The 24623-nt window shown below is 40.9% G+C and overlaps 2 protein-coding genes across 12 annotated transcripts in view; both read right to left on the reverse strand.

The window, feature by feature from the left end:
* Positions 1–358: 358 nt before the first annotated feature.
* LOC135107578 (serine incorporator 1-like) lies at positions 359–14672 on the reverse strand. The gene is made up of 7 exons (XM_064017597.1): positions 13530–14672; positions 8226–8393; positions 7914–8049; positions 6997–7125; positions 6471–6611; positions 5544–5711; positions 359–4590 (listed from the first exon to the last, which is right to left on the reverse strand). The coding sequence occupies exons 1-7, from the start codon at positions 13587–13589 to the stop codon at positions 3833–3835; spliced, it is 1560 nt and encodes a 519-aa protein (XP_063873667.1). The 5' UTR covers positions 13590–14672; the 3' UTR covers positions 359–3832.
* Positions 14673–15274: 602 nt separating this feature from the next.
* Positions 15275–24623, reverse strand: part of LOC135107577 (rho GTPase-activating protein 100F-like) — a 149012-nt gene continuing 139663 nt past the window's right edge. For 9 of the 11 annotated variants that reach the window (XM_064017589.1, XM_064017590.1, XM_064017591.1 and 6 more), the window contains one exon: positions 15275–22707. In XM_064017589.1, the coding sequence (XP_063873659.1) occupies positions 22250–22707 (458 nt within the window). In that variant the 3' untranslated portion in view covers positions 15275–22249. Of the gene's footprint in view, positions 22712–24623 lie in introns of all 11 variants that reach the window. The other 2 variants (XM_064017595.1, XR_010271833.1) reach the window with 2 other exon arrangements.

The raw sequence follows: 24623 nt of genomic DNA on the forward strand, positions 1-24623 counted from the left end.
AGTACAAGAGTTTTAATGTAATCACTTTTTTTTTCTACTCTAAACTAATAATTAATAATTAAATTGGCTGTGTGAAGCCTTTGTTAGGGAATGAACTTGTCAGGACTCTTGGAAGTGCGAGTCCAACACTCTTGAAGAATCAGGCCAAGTTAAGACCCAGTTGGATTTCAGTCACCCCTGATTGTCCCATCACTATTTTGTCACTTGTGCACAAATACTTGTATATAGCTTGCAAGTAAAGTAAGGCACTAACACTACATTGTCATCAACACAGTAACAGACAACAAAAACCTTACCTAAACCTATGGACTGAATACAAAATTTGTTTCCAGAGGATAAGAATGGAAAATATCATAACTTAATGAAGATCAAAATATATTTTCTCATAAATAAACTAATAAAACTTTAGAAAAAGCATAACTGGAATATACACAATCAATGGCAGCTTTTATAAGAGGAATTCACTGTATTTGTTATTATTTGGCATGAAATTTGACACAAAGTTTGAAGGACAATAAATATTCTTTTAAGATTAAAACATGTAGTTACACTTGAGATAAAAGCTGCTACATTATTTCCCATAGTGCTTATGTTCTTTCCCACATGCTGCTATGATTCAGCAATTTAGGACACATTAAAACATCCAACAATATAGCAAACAGTCAGAGGGTTGTTATAAAATATCAATATAAACTTTACATTTTTTCAGCACTCATTACATAAATTAATATATACATGTATAGCAACTTTTTAATAAGTTTCCCTTTTTTTGCATTAAAATTCATTACCATAATTTGCACAAGTGAGTAATCTACATTCCTTTCTTGGTCTAGGCTTTCTTTAGAACTTTGCAAGCTTTCCATACTCTAGTGAACTGTCACAGTATGGTGATAATGCACACACCGGATTGTTGTTCCAGGTGCCAAAAGAGAAGCTACTAGTAACCATATAGAATGGACTTTGTAAGTAAGATGTTTTTGCAATGCTTGGCTATAGAGCATTTCCTTGATTTCTTTATTATTATTATCATTATTATTTATTTTTTTTTGCTGGAAATTATAGTTTTTTTAGTGCCATCCAACACACACATATACACACGCACACACACACAGGTCTTATAAAAGTTGATATATCAAAAAATAGAAAAGTAAAAATTTCACAATAAAGTAGACTTAAATTTGAGATTAAGTTGTGCATTGTCACTATGGTTGTTCAGTTTGTTTATGGACAGAGTTTTAAGAAGGTTGGAAGCAATAATTCAAATTGAAATGTGCAAAAATTCTCCACATCTCAGACTACAGTAAAATCATGAATACATTAAAAATAAAAATACAACATTGCTATTGATTTACCAAACATTAATTAACACAATACATTCTTATTCATATTATTTCGTATGATGCGTAAAATCAAATTCATCTATCTATCCATTTACCTACTGAGGCACAACAATTAGATTTTTATCTAAAATAGTGTGTACACAACCATTCACATGAAATATACAGCCAACCAATTCATGGGATAACCAATATTTAAGACTGGGATTATAGTATATAGTATAAAATACATGAGAAAATGCAACTATTATTGAAAGGAAACAAAAATTACATGAGAGATGCCCAGAATGTAGAACAAAACACTCCATACACTGGAAAGCATCTATTATAAAAAAGCTTGTGGAATGCAGTGTACAAAAAAGCTATTCATTCTTTATGAGATTCATTAGTATTTGAAGAGGAATTCTGAACTTTCAGAAATGAAAAAATAAGTTTCTAAGCTTAAAAATTCTTCCTGAAGCTTAAGCAATTAAAGTTTAGCAAAGAAAACATTACAGAATGCTAAATAAATCTATAAAATACAATATGATGTGAGAGTGACTGGGTGAAGCATGATAAAACATTATGAAGTGAGATACAAGATGCCAGTGGATAAGCCAAGGAAGACAAGGAATATCTTGAGGAAAGACTTAGTGTAAAAAGAATAGAAATTTAAAAAGTTTCAAGTACAGTTGGGTTAGCGACAACGAACATGATTCGTTCCAACATAGCATTCATTATAGCAACTGAAGAACTGATGGGAAAAATTTAATTGGTTCCTGGAAAAAAAAAAAGGACTGCTAAATTTGAGATAATACAACAAATATATACAGTTTCACACATTATCACTCAGAGTTTCACATTGCTTTGACAAGTATAGGTCATATTTACCAATGTTGGTATCACAGGTTTACATACAGTAAACCCTGCCTAAGTTAGAGCTCTCTCTCTCTGTGAAAATAAGAACAATCCTAAGGATTGCTACATAGAATGAGACTGATTGGGAATGAAAATGGCATTATGTATATGAGAGTGAGAAACAATGAAGGGAAAATGACATAAAATGAATTACAGAGAGAGAGAGAGAGAGAGAGAGAGAGAGAGAGAGAGAGAGAGAGAGAGAGAGAGAGAGAGAGAGAGAGAGAGAGAGAGAGAGAGAGAGAGAGAGAGAGAGAGAGAGAGAGAGAGAGAGAGAGAGAGAGAGAGAGAGGGGGGGGGGGGTATCACTCCCTTGTCCCTTATCTCTGACAGATAAGGAGGGGAGGTGACAGGGAGGGAGGTTTGAGACAAGATGAAAGAAGGGAGAGGAAACAAAAAAAGGGAGGAAGGGACAGGTGGCGGATAGGTGAGCAGCAGCTTCCACATCTGGAGAGTTAGTCTTGTGAGTTTTAGTTTGTTGTTCAGATTAAATTTTTATTAAAATTTCAATGCTTGCACTAGTGGCAAGTTTGTCTTGCTAGTTTTGGCTCTTTATTCTAATTAACTTTTTTATCAAAATTCCAGTGTTTGCACTAGTGGCGAGTTTGTTATGCCAGTTTTGGTTCATTATTCCGATTAAATATTTATTAAAACTTCAGTGCATTATTGCAGTTGTATGTTGTAATGACCGAGTGTTGTCGCTTATCTTACTGTATTAACTGCAAATTTGGAAAGGTGTCATCAGGTGACCAAGGCAGGCTCTTGCAAACTTGGGACTTGTCTTTTGGGGAGAGGGAAAAAAAAAAAAATCATGATAAACATAATAAAATATCAAGAAAGATATCAAATTACAATCAAGGCTCCACAGGATCTTTATATAAAAACTTAGTAAATAAATTCATGACTATGTAAACTGTAAAAATGTCAAATAACAATATTCATAAAATCCATTTAGCTGCCTATTGTATCTTAACCTAAAGGCTGTGGCACACTTCCACTGAACACTTTTCCTGGCATGCTATTAGGAACAATTTGGTGAACCTGGCAAAATAATATTCAGTGTTCATTAATGTAATGAAAAAGACACACTGTGCCTGCCTATGCAATATTTTTGCTTAATCCACCATAACAATGCCATTGCTATGGTGGGAAGTTCCACAGCCCCTAGGTAGCAAAGAAATCTAATATCTTCTCAAATGCAGGAAGACAAAGGGGTAACAATGGGAATAAGAGATCTTTCTCTAACTACCAAACTTATGTAACCTGCAAGCAATATCATCATGATACGTACATTCTAGCTCATTGCAAATAGTGACGAGAAATGCCAACCAATCCAATAGCCACAGAATATTTGTAATGCTCCTAAAATATAAAAATTTGTCAATGCAGCATGATACTGCCTCATACATGAGATGTCACAATTTACAGGTTGTCTGCATATTCCTTGGTGAAAGCAAACAGCTACTTAAATCACAATTATTATAATGTGAAAATACACTTATTACCTTTTCACATATTGACTGAGGAAGCAACTAAATTCCTTGTAAAATGATGTGAAAATCTCTATCCTTGCCACTGTGTGATAAACCATCAGTAGACTAAACAGTAGTCTCTTGATGGACAGTGGCAGTTTGTTTACTTGGTGAAAGTGGAACAGCTGCCTCATCATCCAGACTGTGAACACTACGCAGACTCCCAGCATACCCATTAATTACAGACACATTAATTGGGGCAGTGCGGTAATGGCTGTTTGGGAGCATTGTAGGGAAGATTGTTACTATGAAATATATAATGAGACACACCCAACTAGAAATTATCTTGATCCACACAGCTGACCACGAGCGCCCAAATGTCATGAGATTTGCAGTGAAGGGAGAGTACCAGTCGGTGAGACTCATCATCAAGTACAGTGTGGCCAGGCCCAGCATTATGTGGAAGAGTGGGTAGCTGTAGGTCACACCACTGGCTTCATTACGTGCTACTTTCTGTCCTCCAATATCTTCAACATTGTGCCTTTGTACACTCTGTTGGGATGGACAACTTGGAAACTCAATGGCTTTGCAGTTTTCAGAGGATGCTGTGCCTACAACACTGTACATGACTGTGATGAATGTGATCAGCAGAGTGATATAAGGGAGAATTTCATCAACCATCTTGTCTTCCACTTTTGGTCCACAGTAGAATTTCTCATGTGGTAATAATGGTCTTGTGTGAACATCATGCCCTGGTCCAATCCAAACATCTGTCTGCTCTTGGTGCTCACGGGGAGCACTGCCAATGGCACTCCAGGTGAGGTAAATGACATACACACACACAAGGGATGAGTGAAGAAGTCGTAACCGAATGTCTTTTGGACCTAAAATTAAGATGAGACACAAAAAGTTATGTAATGCAATGAATTTCAGTCTAAGTAAGTTTTCTCAACGACAAGATATGCATCACATAAATCTAGAAGAGTAATTATCAAGTATGCTTCATTAAGGACAGTATCAAACTACTTAATTAAAGCTGTGGCTCTTCAGAAGTAACTAGGTGAGTGGGTGTGGTGGACAGTGGTGTTGATGTGGTGGGAGATAAGGGTGCAGGAGTGATGGTGGTGACAGGAGGCTGAAGTTTGCCACACCATGTGCTTTGTGCCTTCACAGAATTATAGCCTCCATTCTTGACCTCTAAGCTGCTTTATAACTTAATTTCTTCAGCATAGTAATGAAGATGATAGAGAGAACTAATCCTAAAGTTGCAAATCATCTGAAGGGAAAAGAAATGAAGGAAGGCCAAGATACAAGTAAAAACATACATTTTCTTCTCTGTTCCTTAGTGACTCAGGCCATAACAAACCTCAATGCACGACTTTAGCAAATGACAATTTGCCTTTAGATGCTAGGTAATGTTACAGTGGCTTTCTCTATGCATTTTGTTTGCAGAAAACAAACATGAGGCATATATATATATATATATATATATATATATATATATATATATATATATATATATATATATATATATATATATATATATATATATATATATATATATATATATATATATATATATATATATATATATATATATATATATATATATATATGGGGAAGAGGTAGAGGAGTAAGAAAATCTACCATAACATTTTGATTTTTGCTTATTTCATAATACTTTGTCACAAGCTTACTGAAGGGTTCTGCAATACATGAGAATCTAAAAAATTTTCTCGATTATCTTTTATTTTTGTATGATGCTCCCCTTAATGTGGTCTCACAAAGAGCTTCTATAATAATTTGTTATGCACAAACTGAAACACATTCTTCATACCTTTCTTTACTATGGCCACAACAGAAACTGCAACACATGAAGCAGCGTTGATACCTATAAACCAAAGGTTGAGGCGACAACGCATCTCAGGTACAAAGAACTTCACAAGCAGGAAAACACCACAGGCACAGATGAGATACATCAGGATGGATACTGATACTGCCACTCCTGCAAAATAAATGATAGTAGAGTACTCACTGACCCAAACACAGTTCAGCTAAGCTTGGCAGCAGATGACACTCATCCACACAAATCCAGTAACCTCTAAGAAACAAATAAAAGCTGCACTTGTGAATCACCATCACAAGACTGACAAGTGTGAGTGGGTCTGCTGCCCTGCATCATTCTTGGATAAAATATAGATCTATCTATTCTATATACCAGGCTGACAATCCTGCATAGGGTGGCCCACATAAGGCACTACACAATCACACATACAACATTCACACTCTCTGCCTTGTCGAGCCCCAGTGGAAAGGGACAGTTTTGTGTCCCACTGTAATACACCACAATCCTTTGTCTATTCATAGGACACCATACAGAAAGACAATCCTTGCATCCCTGCCCTGTCCCTTTTAGCTGCCTCTTACAACATGCAGGTAATACAGTGGAACAAATCTGTCAAGAACAAGGTTAAGTGTACAATGTTAGTCTTAAGAGAAGGATGAATTGATGATGATGGTAGATGATAAGTTTTAAATGCTGTGGAACTGCCTTGTGTATGTCAATTCATCTTTTCCTGAACTCCTTGCTTTCTGCAGTCACATATGCAGGTACACCTTGGATAGTAGTAAAATGAAGATTTCCAACATTTATACAAATCTGTGTGACATTGATGTGGTTCTCAAATAAAATACAAAATTCCAGACAATAGACAGTCCATTACGTTTTGGTCTAACACAACACAAAGGGCATTAAGATACCTACCTCCATACCAGCAGCATGAAGACCCTCCATTATGAACTCTTGCTGCTATCTTGTCTGTCCATGAGTGATAAAGAAACACCAGCAGGAACAGCTGAATCACAATGAAGAATGCCGCACCAGCCATGGCAGTGTACATCCAAACTGAAAATAATCACATTTATAAAAGAAAAATGTAAACCAAAGCTGATCTTTTCATACTGTCCTTTCAATCCATTTATGTTCTCCACCTAACCAAACAATCCTTTTATCTGATCCAATTATCCTCTTCAATAATCATTCTTTCCTATCCATTCTACATGCCTATACTGCTGTAACACTGTCCTGCTTGATCAGCTAACTTGCTTCAACAGTAGATCTTTTAATATTTTTCTCATTACTTACTCCATGAGTTACTCTAAATCTGTTCTCCAAAATCCTTATCTGCACTGCATTCCCTTTACTCTTTCCTCCTGGTAGCAACTGATATATGAAATCCCAGAAACCACAGTAGTGTGGAACAGAAGGTAACATAATCTGCATACTGTACCACTGATAAACAGATGATTTGAGTCTGGAATGAAGAATGAACCAAAACAAAGGAAGATCAGAACAAGGGACTTGTAGAACCACATTCCATTATGGAGTCCAGCACGGCAGTCTCGGCTACTTTTCACACCTGAAATACAAGGTACTTCACTATATGAAATAAAAAATTAACCATAAAACCTCATTTGAATGCTTTGTTTCTACCATTCATATCAATCAAGGAATCTTGTCAAAAAAGTTAGCTAAGATGGTTCCTCATTAATTTTTCAGAAAAGTGTGTGTGTGTGTGTGTGTGTGTGTGTGTGTGTGTGTGTGTGTGTGTGTGTGTGTGTGTGTGTGTGTGTGTGTGTGTGTGTGTGTGTGTGTGTGTGTGTGTGCGACATCTTGTCTCATTCAGTTACAGCTATCCTCTTGCAGAATACCAACTTGTGTGTTGATGGACCCATAAGATGTATGAAGTGTCAGATAAAAAATTATCCCAAACATTCTGATTTAACACCTACATTGAAAGTGATTTTCATAAGATTTTCCAACACTCAATTTCATCATCCCTTAACACCAAAGCAAAGTTCCCATTATTCCTTCACAGCCCAAAAGAAGAAAAGTACTGAAAGATTAGACATTTGCCATTCTTATCATGAATTACTGGTGAGTAAAAAAAAAAAAATAATAAAAAAAAAAAAAAAAAATCCCCAGCAAAACACTGCTCTATCTATTATTATAGTCACAGATGAGAGAGAGAGAGAGAGAGAGAGAGAGAGAGAGAGAGAGAGAGAGAGAGAGAGAGAGAGAGAGAGAGAGAGAGAGAGAGAGAGAGGAGAGAGAGAGAGAGAGAGAGAGAGAGAGAGAGAGAGAGAGAGAGAGAGAGAGAGAGAGAGAGAGAGAGAGAGAGAGAGGGGGGGGGAACAAAACACTGACCACATGTGATCAACATTAGCAGGAAATGGTAAGCAGTGATCGCAAATCCAAGCCTGTACACTGCTGTGTAGCCCAATGCTGCCTCACACTTCTCTCCTGCACCCAGCCATAAACACACTTCATTCTCATCAGGAAACTGGAACAAGTATACAAATAACATAATAAATACACTCAAAACGATTTTATGGACACTATCTCATGTTAACTTGGCATTACAAAATCATGAAGGTAGGCTCTCTGCCATAAGACAGTTTCCCATTTCTAGTTATCTTTGAAAACAAACATTAGACTTCTATTCTACATCAGTCTTACCATTTCCATGATAGCTTCCTGCACATGCTCCGACATCATGAGGGCCATGATAGCTACACCAAAGAATAAAAACATTATATAAACAATTCTAGTTGATGTAGATTCATTTACGCTTGGGCAAAAGCGGCAGCAACAACGACATGATGAGGTGCCACACAGACATCCAATCTGCAATGAAGAATGACATTTGAAATATAAAATACAATACACAATACTGCAAAACTAGAGTATTACAGCATATGCTGTTGTAACTATGTGTTTTGGGATATGAAGGTTACTTAAAAACATAAAATTTTGTATGTGATATGAAATATTAGTGTTTAGCTATGTGTGAAATTGTCAAGTTAAAAAAAAACTTAATTTATGATAGTAATTTGTTACAGATTTTGTATATGAAATACATTCATGAAGCCAAGCAAGAAATTATGTGAATCTCCAGTGAAGTTATTTTGAAATTTGTCAAACTATCCAGATTTCAAAACATCATTACATCTCTCTATTTGAAAAAGGAATAAAAAGGAATAATGAATTGAAATGGAAAGAGCAGTACCTTTAAATTTTCTCATCCAGAGTTAATGTGAAATGGTAAGTGAGTATCTCATGCTCCAAGGCTGCAATCAGACTTTGGCACTTATGAAATTCTGTGATAATGGAAGTGTGGTTTTGCTTGAAGATTTAAATTTGTAAAAAATAAATGTAAATTTGTGTTGCTGCTTTAGCACAAGTACTTATGGAAATATAATCCTGACACCAAATTTGTTAATGCTAATGTTGTTTATTTCAAATTTCAATTAATGTGTAATTTTTTCATATTCCTGTCCATAAGAAAACAACAATTTTCCATGGTTTCCCCCAGGACTGTTGGGGAATGGGAGATGTAACTTGGATACAAACTCTTACGATCTACATAAAAGATAAAATTAGTCGAATCACTATCAAAACTGGTTGGTTGAAACTGCAAATTATTCTGAGTTTTTAATAGCTCTTCCATGGTGCAAGTGCTTTCATAGTGCAGTGGCTAGTGTGCCTGGCTATGAATCCACAGGCCCTATTTCAAATTTAGGTTGAGGCAGATGGTACTCAGCTCACCTGACTGTTCATCATTTCTTTGAGCTGGTTTATAAATGGGCAATTTGGAGAACCTTTGGGAAAGTAAGTTGAAGAAACCTGGATATCACAGTGGCCTTGATAAGAGATGTCATTCACTACAGGCACAAAGGCTAGTGAGACAAGGATGAGCATTTGTAGGGTATGCCTCCAACTTTACCCTTCATAATACAGTGGATCCTTGGTTACTGAACACCTCCCTTTTTGAAAAATTGTTTTTTTTTTGACAAAACTTTGAACTCGTTATTGCTTCGGCTGCTGTACCATAATTCAGTTCTAGAGAAAAGTTACTTGATTTCAAATTTTAAAAGACATAGCAAAAGCTGCCGTTTATTACTAATTTAGTTTCTATAAATATTTACTTTGTTTTTATATATTTGGAGGAGAGACACAGAGTGTAAGACAGTAATTCAATCTTTGAAATAATGTAAATGTGATCCCAATGAAAAGCTTCGATGTAAACAAACAGTTTTTGGCACTTAGAAATTATCCCAAGCCCCCTGTGGCTCTCTCAATGACCCTTAATGTCATCAATACTGCACATCTGCATTTTTCTAGTAGCTATTTCCTGCAGCAAGATGTCTAAGTGTTATGATCACCTTCATTTTGGCAGTACATGGGTTGCTCCTCTCTGTGTCCCTCTGTAAGGCTTCCTTCACAAGATTGGTGACAAAGAGAACACCTGCATGGTCTAAAAACAATTTTCTGATGAGTTCTGTCACTAAGTTTATTCAATATATCCTTTCCGGATAAATAATTTGTGAGCTGGAGATGTTGTGAAGCAGCCATCTTGGCTGTGGGAGCATCTGTCAAGCTAATAAGACAGGGTAAACTACTGTCTGGGAATGGATTAATCCATTTTATGTTGATTCCTATGAAGAAAATAGTTTTAGCTTTTGAACATTTAGGATTTTTAATGGTATCCAAGAATGAATAAATATCTAGAACTGAGATTCCACTGTACTAAGTTTGCAGTAGGTTTACAGGTTTTCATGGTTCTATCTGATAAAGTTCCTTTTCAAGGATGAGGGTGAGGAGCAGTGTGGGAACAAAAGAGGAGGAGTGAGGCCAGCAATAACAGGGTGCTGAATTGTGGCCAGTAAAGAAATCACAGGAAAAGAAGTTGGAGGTTGCTGAGATGCTGAGATGAGAATATTAAGGTGGATGCTTGGAGTGACAAAAAAGGAAAAAGTGAGAAATTATTTTAGTAAGAGGAACAGCCGAAGTAATGGAAGTGACAAAGAAAATACAAGAGAGGAGAATGCAATGGTTTGGTCATAGAGTGAGTGGAGAGGTGAAAGACAGAGCCTAATGGAGAAGACTAGTGAGGAACAGCAACCCACATAAGAACATGGGAGCAGATGCAGAAGAAGAAAAAGAAGAATCTGATAAAGTTCCTGATCTTACTAGCTCTCTCTGTCACTTGGAATGCCAGGATTGAAGGCTTCAAGGAAAGTGAAATATATGTTATGCATTTTCACAGCATGTGTATATCTTTCTTATACAACCTTTTGGAATGTCATAGAAGGTGGAATAGATCTTTTTGCCATGAGAGGCCTCACATCCTTACTAAGGATCAATCCTCCAATAAGGAGGCATAAAATACAGCACCTTAGATACTGGCTCACAAGATTGGGAGTGCATTCTACTGTTGATGCATATGTATTTTGTTATGGCAGTAGGCAAGGGGCAGTGTTAACTTGAGTGTTGGAAAATACTGCCAGGAGGAAGGAGAGTTACAGAAGCTGTGTGAGTCTACTATCAGGGTGGCACTCAAATGGCCTTGAGAATAAACGATGCTGATTGGCTGATGTGCCTGTAAAAAGACAGTGATCAATGGTGAGGTGAGTGTGAGGTGATAAAAAGCCTTGCAGGAACCCAGAAGCAGAGACTCTGTCATGTTCAGCCACAGTTCCTGTGTCACACTTGGAGATGTGTTTGCCTCCATGCCCATGTTTGGCTCATACATGTTGGGATGCCAGGTTCTTGCCCTGAGCAGCTGTGCTGAGACTTGTAGTGGTGTGAGGCTTGTGGTGACCAAACCTGGCCTTGTGTGCTCTGCATGTGTGCTGCACTTATGACTCTGTGCTCTTCCTGGTGTGAGTATTGGTGCCTGTAGTGATCTACAAGTCATATTAACTGTTCCCTGTTCTCTAGTTAGGAAATATATGCTTGTGCTTTGCATGTAGTTTTTGCATGTCCTTGCCTCACGCTCCATTACTATGTCAATCCCTGGGAGTTGTTTCCACCTGCATTGTGGTGCTTGGTGACAGAGCAAGTGCTGCCCTGACTACTCAGTGTGAGTTGCTGCCTGCCCAGGTAAGAGTGTGGCTGGTCAGCTGTGGGCAGTGGTGTAATAGGTGGATGCCAAAACAATATAACATAGAAATACTCCAAATGATGAGATCTGCAGCTTGGGACCAGTTAAAACAATGCTATTTATTTTTTAAAGCTGCAAATGAAGCAAAGATAATTTTGAAGTTACAAATGAGGTGTACTAGAGGCACTGTGGCAAGAGTGTACTACTCACAACACTGCCCTCAGCTTTCCTTGCTATCAGGCTGACTCATTCTTGTGTAGATGCTTTTTATTATCACTCCACAATTTTTTTTATCATTGATTTCTTACCTTAACGACGGTCTTCTGTCCTTAGCCACCACTCCTATATTTTCAACCAAAAGATGTCAGTGACTTCAAAATACAACTACTAGGGTAAAATTTCAGTAAACAGCATCCTGTACCTTTATTAGAAAGCATGTTGAGGGCAATGTCCCTAAACATGGTGTTGGTATGTACATTCTGAACTCTATGAATTTTGTAGAAATTAACACCAACATTCCCAACATCCTCGCTATTCACCTAACAGACTTTGATACATGTGTAATTTCAGTGTATCGACCTCCATCTTACACTTCACTTGACAATTTATTTATTTATTTATTTTTTTGCTTAAAGAGATCGTCCTTACGGGCGATTTTAATCTACCGTCTGTAAAATGGAATCGTCAGATTATCCATGCTGGCCTCTCCTTAATTGAGTGATTGTTTTATGACTGCTTTGTTTCCTTAGGACTAACCCAGATAGTTACTGAACCAACATACTACCCATCTGGCAATATTATTGATTTAATACTCGTTTCTGATATTGATGTTTTTTCACCATTTCCTAACTGTGGCCATAGTCCAATACTAACTTCTTATTTTTTTCCAAGATCCCCATAGCAGTTCCAATTCCTCATTAATAAAACTATAGCACCATGAAAATTTGTGGACTTGAAAACCTAAACTATACTATGAGACTTAAGACTTTATTGTCTATTAAGGGGAGACTACTGAGACATGACTTAATTTATTATTGAAAAATTTTTCATGGTCTTTCCACCCCATCCCTTGAAATTCTTTTCCCTTGCCCACCTTATCCAGGCACTAGAGGACACCACCTAACAATTCCCCACACAGGGTCCTATCTTGAAATATGCAAATGATTTTTCAGTTTAAGATGCATATCAATTTGGAATGTTTCACCCAACTCTATTGTACCTATCACAACTTTGGCATCATTCAAATCGATTTTGTCTTGTCATCTTAGAGATCTGCTATATGATTATTACTAATTCAGCAACTTGCATCCTCACTCCCCTCACTATGTCTCACTGGATATACTAGTGTCTATCTCTTTTAGCTGCTATGATGCATTTTCCAGTCATTATATCTCAGTGCTTTACTTGGACTGGCACATCAGCAGTGTGTGGTTTCCTTACTTCCTTCCTGGGTTGGTTGGGATTTGAGAAGCCCACCAGGTAAGAATACCAGGTAAGTAGTGTAAGAATAGCAAGATCTTACCCATACCACTGTATAAACAACTGAACCATTACAGGGCCAAATACATTACTACATTAGTTTATATATTATCTAAAAACACAATGAAATCTATCAAAGTGAACTAGTTTAATCTTAAAATGCAAAGGGTGATCAATTTTCTGGTGCAGTATAAAACCAATAAGAATTAATAAAACTCATGAATACAAGACCAAGAAAAAGATCCTGCGAATAACTAGCCTGCAAGATTGCTAATACAGGTAGTTCAAGTTAAAGTGCCACAAAACGTTCATTAAGCCCCAGGAAATATTTCGAAAGTCGTGCATATCATCAGTACTTTTCTTATATCTTCGCACCACATAGTCATTAGTATACTTACTTGTGCCCTGAAGCATGACTTGTCCTCAATGAGTTCTTGTCCTCCGTACATCACCGACATTGTGGATGAACTTTAAGAAATCTCGTTTCACAAAAACAAATCCATCAGAATACCGGATGGAATTAATCACTTCCTGAGACACAGCATTTGTATTGGATGCGTCATCATCCCGCTACGGCTTACACTCTCACCAAACTATCCATTTATAGGTTGCTCGAACTCAAAAACTTCCAATGTCAGCTGTTTCTGGGTAAAAGTTAAACTCCAGACAGAGCAGCGGGCTACCCTCACCAGTTTTAGTGTGGCGGTATGGTGCCCGGTACAGACTCCAGCCAGGGACAGAACAGAGATGAAACTTGGAAAACAAGATAAATTTAGCTAAACAAGACATAGAGAAAGAAAGAAATACATAGATTGACTGATTGGAAATGACAGTGACAAAATATAAATGACAAAACTATGAATTAGAAGTGAGAGAGTGATTTTAGTTCAGTAGACGGCAAGTGAAAGTAAAGCAGACGAGCAACAAGTGGAAGGGGAGGGCGCAGAAAAAAAAAAGTAGATCAGCAAAAGTAATAGATATATAACCATAGCTAAGAGTCCCCTGAAATTTTACATCAGAGAGGATCGGAACGGACGCACTGTATTGTCGCCACCAACTTCTACCATACTGCAAGACTCCAGCCACAAAGAACCTGCGAATTAATGTAATAGGAAGCGAGTCCAAGGCGCAGGCTGACCCATATTCTGGTGATCGATTGAATCAATAAAGAAGTCAAAGGTGTTAGTGGGTCATGGACATGTTGCAGGGAGAGGCGTTGTCACGACAGCTCTCTCATCAGTCTCATGGTAACGCCCTCCCAAGAGTAATTTTGTATGAATAAGTGGTGTGTGTGTGTGTGTGTGTGTGTGTGTGTGTTCTGCCTCTGTTACTTGATCGTATGGGAATGTACTCGTATATATGTAGATGGACGTTATTGTCATTACATGATTACCTTCCTTCTGCATTGCTCAGTCTTACCGCGATTAGCTTGCTATCTGCCAAATACGACAGACAAGCAGACATATAGGTAGCTAGACACACAGCTACACAGATAAAAATCAGTCTTTAATATTGATCTCGCGTATTATCTGTATTTACTCTGTTTGAAATACGTCAATACATATGTAAATTTTACTATAAATCTGATAAAAAAGGTGATAGAAAAAAACTGATTAAGGTAGATGACTGGAACAGAGACGTTATTTGGTGATTGTAAGTGCGGAGAGAGAGAGAGAGAGAGAGAGAGAGAGAGAGAGTCGACAAAATTTAAATTCTTTAGTTGACAGTAATAAACGGTATACAGGTCCCAGATCCACGAAACGGTTGCTACTTAATATTCTGCGATCGGCCCGAATGGCATAACTCCGCTCTCCCAGCAACCGGGTTGCTATCTCCAACAGGAAGCAGATCAGCCTGTTACTGTGCTCTAAACTGGCACCGCTCAAAGCCTTAACCCAAAGCTACAAAAACACTAGCTTCCTTGTCTTACTAACCTGATGAGCTACATTTATAGATAGTGATGAATGAATATAGGTAGATATATTATATACAAGGACTGGTATGTGTAGTTCTACAGTTATTCTTGAATGTTATATTCTTATGACAACTTGAATTTCCGTAGCGGGTGACCATCGTGGCGCCCAGTAGATCACCGGCAGCCCGCTCACTCAGCTCCGCTCATGGGTGATACAAGAAAGACTTACAACATGGAAACCGTTTTATTTGAGAAGGACACAAAGAGGCAGTCAGTGTTGCACCTCAGGCAGCACCCTTGCCCTCCCCTTCCTCGCTCCCCAGCCACTTCCACCATAAGGGGCCCCAGGGACTCCTCGCGCGCGGGGAAATACAAAAGTTCTCGTGACCTGAAATTTCATCAAGAAAGGAAGAGTCGGGTGTTGTTATTGTCATGTATGGGTAATGGGGTTACCAGAGCGGGGGATCGAGGAGCGATGGGGCGGTGGTGGAGTGGCGGGTGCCGGGGGCGGGAGAAGGGGCGTCGGGGCTCCGGGGCCAAGACAACAGAGCTCGCCCTTCCCTACTCCAAGGAGAAAGAAATGTGATATGTAGGGAAATATACAAATAGTTGTGTTGGCTGACAGTGTTCAAGGATTGGGTGGGGAGGGAGGGACTGAGGGAGGGAGTTGTTTAGGTCGCTTCAGAGAGAGAGAGAGAGAGAGAGAGAGAGAGAGAGAGAGAGAGAGAGAGAGAGAGAGAGAGAGAGAGAGAGAGAATTATTTTTTTTATACCCACTTATGACCGACAATACATAGTCTGTGTAAGATGAGCATTTTCTTCTCATACACTGTACATCCGCTGGAGTCAAGGAACTGTCGGGGCGGTGGAGAAGGTGGAGGAATGGAGGACAAAATTTACAAGCCTGGCCTCTCGGACCCGGCTGACTTGAGGGAGGAGGTCTGCAGAGGCATCAGGAATCTTTTAAGAACCGAGCCTGCAGAAGGTGTAGTAATGGTGTTTCGGGTTCGGGAGGGGAAGAAGGGGCAACTATTGTCATGAGTGAGGAAACAGAGTATATATATATATATATATATATATATATATATATATATATATATATATATATATATATATATATATATATATATATATATATATATATATATATATATATATATATATATATATAATTTTTTTTTTTTTGTCATTTAGATCGAGGACCAAAAATAATAGAGGAACGTACGTACAGTCGTGGTCAGAGGAAGAGTAGTTTTCTGTAATAACTTCCACTGTGTTTTGCCTTTTTTACTTCAATCTCAAGTCCTCTGATTCGCGTACAGTCTCCATGCCAAGTCTGACATTTGGTAGATTCTTATCAGATCACGGGACTCAGGGGTGAGGAAAAGCATCAAATACAGTGGACGCAGAGGGTTTCTCGACCTATGACTAGAGCTGTACGACACTTTGGTGGTCATGTAGGAAGAATCAAGCTGAGGTACTTGGTTGGTAACACTGGAACTGTGGTAGGTAGTACTGTAAGTAGGTATGTACTTAACAGGCGGATTTGAATTTTGGGAGACGAAGAAAAAAACAGGAACCGAACAATAAGCCAAAAGTCACAGAAAACGATATATAATCAGTTGGGGGGCAGGGTTGGAGGTGCGTGACTGGATTTGTAGTAACGGGAGGACCAGCCGGGCGGGGGTGGGCGGGGGCAGTGGGGTTTTGGCACATCGGGACCAGACTGAGGTGGGGGAGGAGACGGGCGGGCGGGAAGGCGGGCGGGCGGGCTGGGGAGGAAGGGGCACTGGATGGGCGGTGTGGGTTGGATGGGGTGTAATGTGGAGGGAGGAAGGAGCTGGAAGTTATCGTCGGAATATTTACGCAACAAACTGAAATACTGAGTCGTCACATGGAAAGCCTCCTCATCCACGGTGTGTGTGTGACCAGCCGGGTGGCGGGGGAGGCTGGAGTGGGCCGCTTGGATGCAAAACAAAGTAACCGATGACGGGGGGAAAAAAGAGAAGGTTTGGTCCACTCCACTCCCTGGACCGATAAATTAACACACTGATATGTACAAAGCACAATCATTTCACCGTAGCCACTGAGTACACTAACATGAAAAGCAACTATCATGATTACTAATAGCCCTGATATTCTTTTTCTCCTCATTACACCTCTAATACACATGTTCCATAGTCAAAAATCTTACCTTTGTAAATATAAACAACAGATGCATTCTTTTAAACACTCTCATATACATAAAATCAGCTGCAAGATGGTGAACAATGGTGTGTATTTACAGACAAGAGAGCAACATAACCTCTATCCCCCCAGCACAGGCAGCGGGGCTAGTGGTGCTGCAGCGGGGGACTAGGGAGGGAGCTATACAGGAGGGGAGGGCGCCGACGGAGGGGGAGGGGAGGGAGTAGTGGCGTCATCACCTAGGAAAGGATGCTAACTGCTTCAATGCATCTCCAATGGTTTTGCTGCAAGTCACGAAAAATGGTCTCTAGTACCTTAACCATAACACTCCTAACGACAATAAGGCTAATTATTATTATTATTATTATTATTATCATTATTATTATTATTATTATTATTATTATTATTATTATCATTATTATTATTATTATTATTATTATTGTTACCATTCATCAGTAATATTTAGAGTTTATTTATTCATTTATTCGTTATTCATTATTATTATTATTATTATTACTGGCATTATTACAACATATCGTGGTCTTGATGACGATGAGAACTTTGTTCCTGTATACAGCATTATATTCATTTATTTATAATTTATTTTCGTTATTCCAAAATGTTTTGATTATTATTATTTCTATTTTTTCGCTTTTATTTTAAACAGAAGACATTCAAGCAGGTTCCACCCTCCGAGGAAGAAAGCATGACAATATCTGCAGAATTTGTGAGAATCCATGACATTTCAACCCCACAACCAGCGGGGACAAGGCGCTCAGTGGGGGAGGGGCGGCACTCCTTACCATTCCTCTAAGGCGCAGGGCGGGGAGGACAACCGCACTCACACCACACACAGTCAACCAACCTCACGCCTCTCACTCAACTCATCCCGCGCTGGGCCGACTCACACCGACACACCACGCACACCCAACCACCATGCAGTCTCTCTCTCTCTCTCTCTCTCTCTCTCTCTCTCTCTCTCTCTCTCTCTCTCTCTCTCTCTCTCACGCACCAGGAATAGAAACTCCACACCACACCACACCATACCACACGATGGGTCTAGCCACACCCAGACCACGCTGCACCCCAACAGTTGGCTTCTGAAACAAGTAGCAACATCTCACAATCTAACTGCACCCCTAACAACAACTTTTATCACCTTATTGTAGTACACTATGAATGAATACACAATAATACTTAACGAAATGACTTCCTCACACCACACACAGGCAAGCAAGTGCAATTTGTAACACTTAATGTAGCTCTGACCACTCTATTAAACCTGTGCAGCGCTCACGCCACAGCTTCAGTCTAAATATATTTGGCCAGATAAACATACCAGCTCATTGGGGGTGATTCTATATCTCACACACAGGTCTGACACGAAACAAAGTTTTTTTTTGTGTTTTTACAAGTACGTTTTCATAATATTAAGCAACTGTATAATTTTATACTCTTAAAATACAAACAGTCATTCACAAGAGGCTCAGCAGTTGTCTCTGTGTTGAGTGTGAGTATGGCTGCCACCTCAGTAGAGAGCCCATGTACTGTACCGGACATGCAAACACTACCATAGTGCAGGTACTACAGACACTGGTCGGTGCTGGGCCGGGAGAGGGACAAACGCCTGCCGCCGTGACCCGATACTCGTCTTGAAAAATGTTCTCGATGGGGGAAGGGGCCACAAAATTTTAAGGGGTTAATTACAAGAGATCACACCAAGCACCTACGGAGGAGTGATTGTGCTCTTTCTGATATGAGAGAACCGGAACCCTGTAGAGTTATTCACCTTGGGTTGGCTGACTACGGGTATTATATTGTATTTTTCAGGAAATGACGGTCTGAGTGACGAATAACTTGAGGATTCTCGCTTCAGGGTGACTCAAGCCGAGTGCCGGGGTGCTCTGCTGCCTTGTTGCCGTCCTGTGCACTCTCAGCAGTGTTCTAACTTCTCATTATTGCTACAAACATATGCGACTGAATGGAAGGAGGAGGGAGGCCTCGTTTCAAGGAGGTACATTCCCACCTGTGAGGAGAGCATCCTAATTCAGCAGATTAATGGAGAACATAATAACAGTGAAAACAAGGCAAGTAATGAGTTGGTAGTTTTACTTACGCCCTTGATTAGTAATACTAATCAATGTGGAACAAGAAGGAAGGGCTATGGATGTAAAGCCATAGGAAGCTCTTCAACTATAAAAATGGTGCAAATGAACGTGATATTATACACTTTTGTAAGAAATAAACAAAACAAATCTAGGTGCGTCTGCAAAAAGGTGTTAGCTTCACCTTATCAGCTACTGAGTTCAAATTCACAAGGAAATGGAAAGTTGAAATCTGCACTCAATAAATTTTTCCATTAACAAGAACCTTTCTCATTCTTGAAAACAATAATAACGAACAGCACTCCAAAGATGATGATGATGTCAGTGGCTGTGGTTAAGCTGAAGGGGAGCCAGCCAGTGGGGTGTGAAGGCGGAACCAACGTGGTGGTGGTGGCGACCGGCTGGTGCTTCACACAGCTACCCAAGACAGAGTTCCTCCCTACATTCATGAACAGCCTAGAGTGTGCGTGATTGTTTACTTTTAGATACATAACATCTCGATTAAGAGCGGCGACCATTAGCAGACTTTGGGATATCATGGGAGTGGGAAAATCAGGTGACAACAGATTCCTATACGCAGTGCCAAACCTGAGTATTGGCTGCCTGGAACGCAGCTTTAGTTTTCTGAGTGTTTGGTATAAGTTGAAGAAATGGTTCATGCAGATGGTGACTGGCTTGTTGGTGGAGACTGGACTACACAAACAGCAGCTACCTTCAGTACTGTGTGAAAAATAACTACAAAAGAAGAAAAAACATCAGGAAAACCCAACAAGCCAATGTATTCTTCAAGTACTGGTGGAAATGCATTACTGTCTTCCTGGCTTCTGAGGTAAATACAGCGTTCAGACCGATGCCGGCTTAGCACTTCCGTCTCGGCGTGGCCAGTGTACAGTAAGATTGAAGTAACGGTATTTACACTTATTTTGTTTTAAGGTTTTTGATGTCTTCATCACTGGCCTACAAACACTGGTGGACATGATCTAGCTACTGCTGCTTGGCTCAGTAATGTAACCATGGTGTGGACTGCCTCACTCGCTCGCTCACACTGACCCTACACAACTATACGGAAATGTGGATGATCTCAAGGTATTTTTTTCACAGTATTCTAAGTATAAAATTATTAAATAGACTAGAAGCAAAAGAAAATGTACATATAAAAAATTTGACACCATTCAAGTACAAGAGCACTGCAGAAGTGTGAGTGCAACCCTGTCAACACTGATAAAGGAATGAAGGAATATGGCATCTGGTTCGCTCATCCGTCGTCTGTCGTTCCTTAAAAGTACATTTGGGCAAATACTATTCATGCATTTCACTTAACCACACAAAGATGTCTGAAAGGCAGTTGAACTGACAAAGCACCAAAACTCGTGCATGCAAGCTGAGGTCTTCGTGGCCCCGGCAGCGACACCGTCCACGGCGCGCATGACCACGACTCCGGAGCACCAGACACTGCCAGCACGCCGGGCGCCGGGCTGGGCACTTCCTGCGCGGCGGCAGTGCTTAGACGCACCCAGGTTGTGCAGTGGGGGGAGCTTTTGTGACCTTGGTGAAGGAAGATGGAGTTCCTGGTATGATGTTCGGTACAAACATGACCACAGTGTCCGGGTGACCTTAGGGTAACGGCGCAGTGTGCCAGGGCTGACGCGAGGGTCGTGAGTTACCTCGGAGTCTAATGGTCCCGATGGACTCTGGTGGTGTAAGTAATGTCAAAACTGCATCATGTGACTGTACTGTTTAGCTTGTTTAGGAATTTCATTGACTGGATTATTTTTTTGCTGCTTTTGAAGGCCTGAGGCACTCATGCGCCCAGCAATTGAGGGAGATACACCTCATGCTCTGTATGGCTCCTGGAGTGACAGTAGAGTTACAGGAACAGTTGATGATGTCAAGGAAGATGATAGATATTAGGCATCCTTGGCAGAGATTTGGAGTAATGCTACACAGCTACTTTTGTGGATTAAAGGGATTTCTAGGCGGGTAACGTCCCCTTTGGCTGAGGTTACTGAATGACTGACACGGCATCTAACGTCACTTGTCAACCTCAGCCAATGATCACCGTGAATACCGTCACCGCCAGGTCAGCCGGGGTCAGGGCTGCAGCACGCCGGGTAGCATCAAACAGTGTCTGGTACTCTACCTCACAGTCTGCATGGGAAACATCGGGCGTGAGGGAAATGGAAGCCATCTGGCAAGTAGTTTGCACCGCCGTTTGAATACTCTCAACACCACAGACTACTGGGGCAGCGCAGACACTTGGCTCCCCGTCTGCTGACTCCAGTGTCCGCACTCCCACTGACTACAAGCTCTTGGCAGTTTATCTAGTGATAATATTTGACATCTCCACTGAGACAATATATTAAATTAAAAGTTTGTGGCAGTGATTTGTAACACAAGTTGCATAAATCCCGCAGTGGCCTCGTCCCGCAGGCGGCGACCGAGGGTAATGCTTAGGCTTGCCCACAGCTGTGGTGTTGTGTCCCCAACAACCTCTTGTATGCACATCCCAATAACACCTTCCCGTTGTCTCCAGTATAGGTGGCCCTCACCTGCCCGAGTAATTCCACGTATTGATGCCAATACCCAGCGGCCACCACAGACTTGAGGAGGCTTTGGAACTTCCTTGCAACAAGTGATGTTAGGGATTCAGCTAATTTCTTCTGGGCTGCAACTAGTGCTATTTTAGGCTTTACTAAACACATCAGAACCTCGCCCATCGTCAACATGGCTGCAGCCAGCTAACTGGGCTCTGGCCAATTTCACGGAGACTTGGAGAGCAGCGACAGATTTACGAGAGAGCCATCGTACAGACCAAAGATGCTGGACCTAAGGTGGCATTACTTCCTTGTACACAACCACAGAACTCAACACTCAGAGGACCTGCTAGGGCGTCCCAGTGACCAAGGAACTGGCTAGCTGGACGCCGTCTCGGCCCCGTCCTTATCCTCCTCGGTCTCCGTCTCCGGGTCGAGGCCGCGGGTGGCAGTGAGGGTTGACGCCGCCTCCGAGGACCCTGCTGGCAGGGAGCTTGTCGGAGCGGCGGTAGTGGATGGCGGGGACGTGATGGAAGAGGTGGGTGTGGAGGTGGTGGAGGTAGAGCCGGGGGCAGAGGGCCCGCTGGCTGCTCCACTCCCGGGATCTCCACCTGAGCTGGTGGTGGCCATTGCCCCGAGCACCAGCTTGGGCCGGAGATTAACAGGAGGATTCGGGGAGGAGTCGCTCTCTGAGCCTGGGGACTGGCTGGTGGGCGTGGTCCGGGGTGTGGTCCTGGGTGTGGTCATGCGGCTGCCGGGACCCCCGACCTTCCGCCTCCCCGGGTCCAGGTGCGAAGGCCGCGCACTCCGAGCATTCGCTGCTTCCGCTTCCCGAGCTGTCTGGAACAAACAGTGTAACAGAGTCCGCCAGAGGGGGACACCACCCTTCTTGATGCTCCCCTCCAATGCTCACCTCACTTTGAACTTAGAATTAGGAACTTAGCTTACGAAACCAAGAACTTGATCTATAAAGCCAAAGGCACTTGCAGTGTATTCTTAAGAAAGATATTACAGTATTTCAATATGGAAATATCGTTTACACGTATCGTTAATAGTTAGATATATTTTCATTGATCAATTGATAATTCTCGCTATCTGGTAAGTGAGTTATATTTAGTCTACATGAATGGTTGTCACGGAATGCAATAACTTTGGGTGGTGCACAACGATACAACAGTGACATGATGAAATGTGAAATTAATTTTGAAAACTTTTTGTACTATGTGTTGAGTGCACAAAGAGGCTAAGAATGATAATGTTATAGTGAGTCTACTTTCACGTCAAGCTTTATTCAACTATTCTTACACTGCATTATCTTATATAATATACACACTGCAAAAAATAACTAATCTAATCTTAAAAGTGCAAATCATACATCATCTTATTTACAGAATATTACAGGGCAGGCACACACACACACACACACACACACACACACACACACACACACACACACACACACACACACACACACACACACACACACACACACACACCCGACTATCATGTTGATGCTTCTATACACCGTCGGCTGTACTGAGTGTTGTTGACAAAAGCAGTTCACCACCACCATGGCGGGGCGGTTGGTGGTGATGGCCACTGTGGGGCAGCGCGGCGCGACCTGCCGTCTTGTACACACTGTTTTTTGAGGAAACTGTGATTTCATGCATGTTTCAAAGCTTATGCGTGATCGCTTTCTGCAACACACGAGTTATCTACAGGATGAAGCATACTTATGACAGGCAAACGATAGAGGTTAAGAATGCACACTAAGAAACTCTCTTGCCAATCACACTGTATACTTTGTAGCATTCCTTGTTCCCGGTATTCCGTCCCTAGTACTTATGAGCGACGAAGTACAAGATAGGGAATGATATCTGTCAGGCAGCCGTGTTTACTGCCCGGGGGTTAAGATGTCAATTAAGCTTCCAGTGACTTGAATTTTGTTTAGTCCTCTTGATGGAATGCAATAAATGTTGCAGGAATGAAACAGTGTGCAATAATATCTCAAATATGGATTATGTATGTCTCGGAACTTGGGTCGAGTAACGGGCATAAGACATCTGTTCGTTAGGTACATAGCTGAAAAATCAGTGAGGTATTCTGCAGGGCAGGGCAGCTCACCGCTTCCCTTCACGCTCGAGCCTCAACGCTCGCTCCTCACAACGGATACATGACTGAGTGTGAGTGTGTGTGTGTGTGTGTGTGTGTGTGTGTGTGTGTGTGTGTGTGTGTGTGTGTGTGTGTGTGTGTGTGTGTGTGTGTGGGCTCGGACTAGAGTCCTATTGGATAAACCTTGTAATAGCTACCGTAGGATGGTCGCCCTAATCCATGCATAACACCTTGGCATGATAGCGTCATCTCGCACTGGCGTACATAAGGGAGGCACAGCGCACGGGGCGAGGTGAGGGAAACTACTAAGGATGCTACAGTACCGCTCCCTACTCCTTCATCACCAGCATCTACGAGGAGCTTGGCTTATGTAGGTTAGTTGTACCTGAACGGCCAACATACTTGTACTTGTCCACATGCCCAGGAAATCATGGCAATTACTCTCCCTCGGTGAAACAAGCTCATTATTGGTGCTTTCTGTACTCTGAGTTGCATTCGGGATACAGTACAAGGGAGGAGAGAAAGCCTACATTAACTTGGGTGTCTTTGGCATGTCTGTAGCAGCTTCCTAAGTATAGTCATGGTCGGAAGTCAAGTAACAAGCTGCCGCACTCATGTCCAGAATGTTTTGCGTTTTCCC

Source organism: Scylla paramamosain, chromosome 15, assembly GCF_035594125.1.
Source record: "Scylla paramamosain isolate STU-SP2022 chromosome 15, ASM3559412v1, whole genome shotgun sequence".
NCBI classification, from domain to species: Eukaryota; Metazoa; Arthropoda; class Malacostraca; order Decapoda; family Portunidae; genus Scylla; species Scylla paramamosain.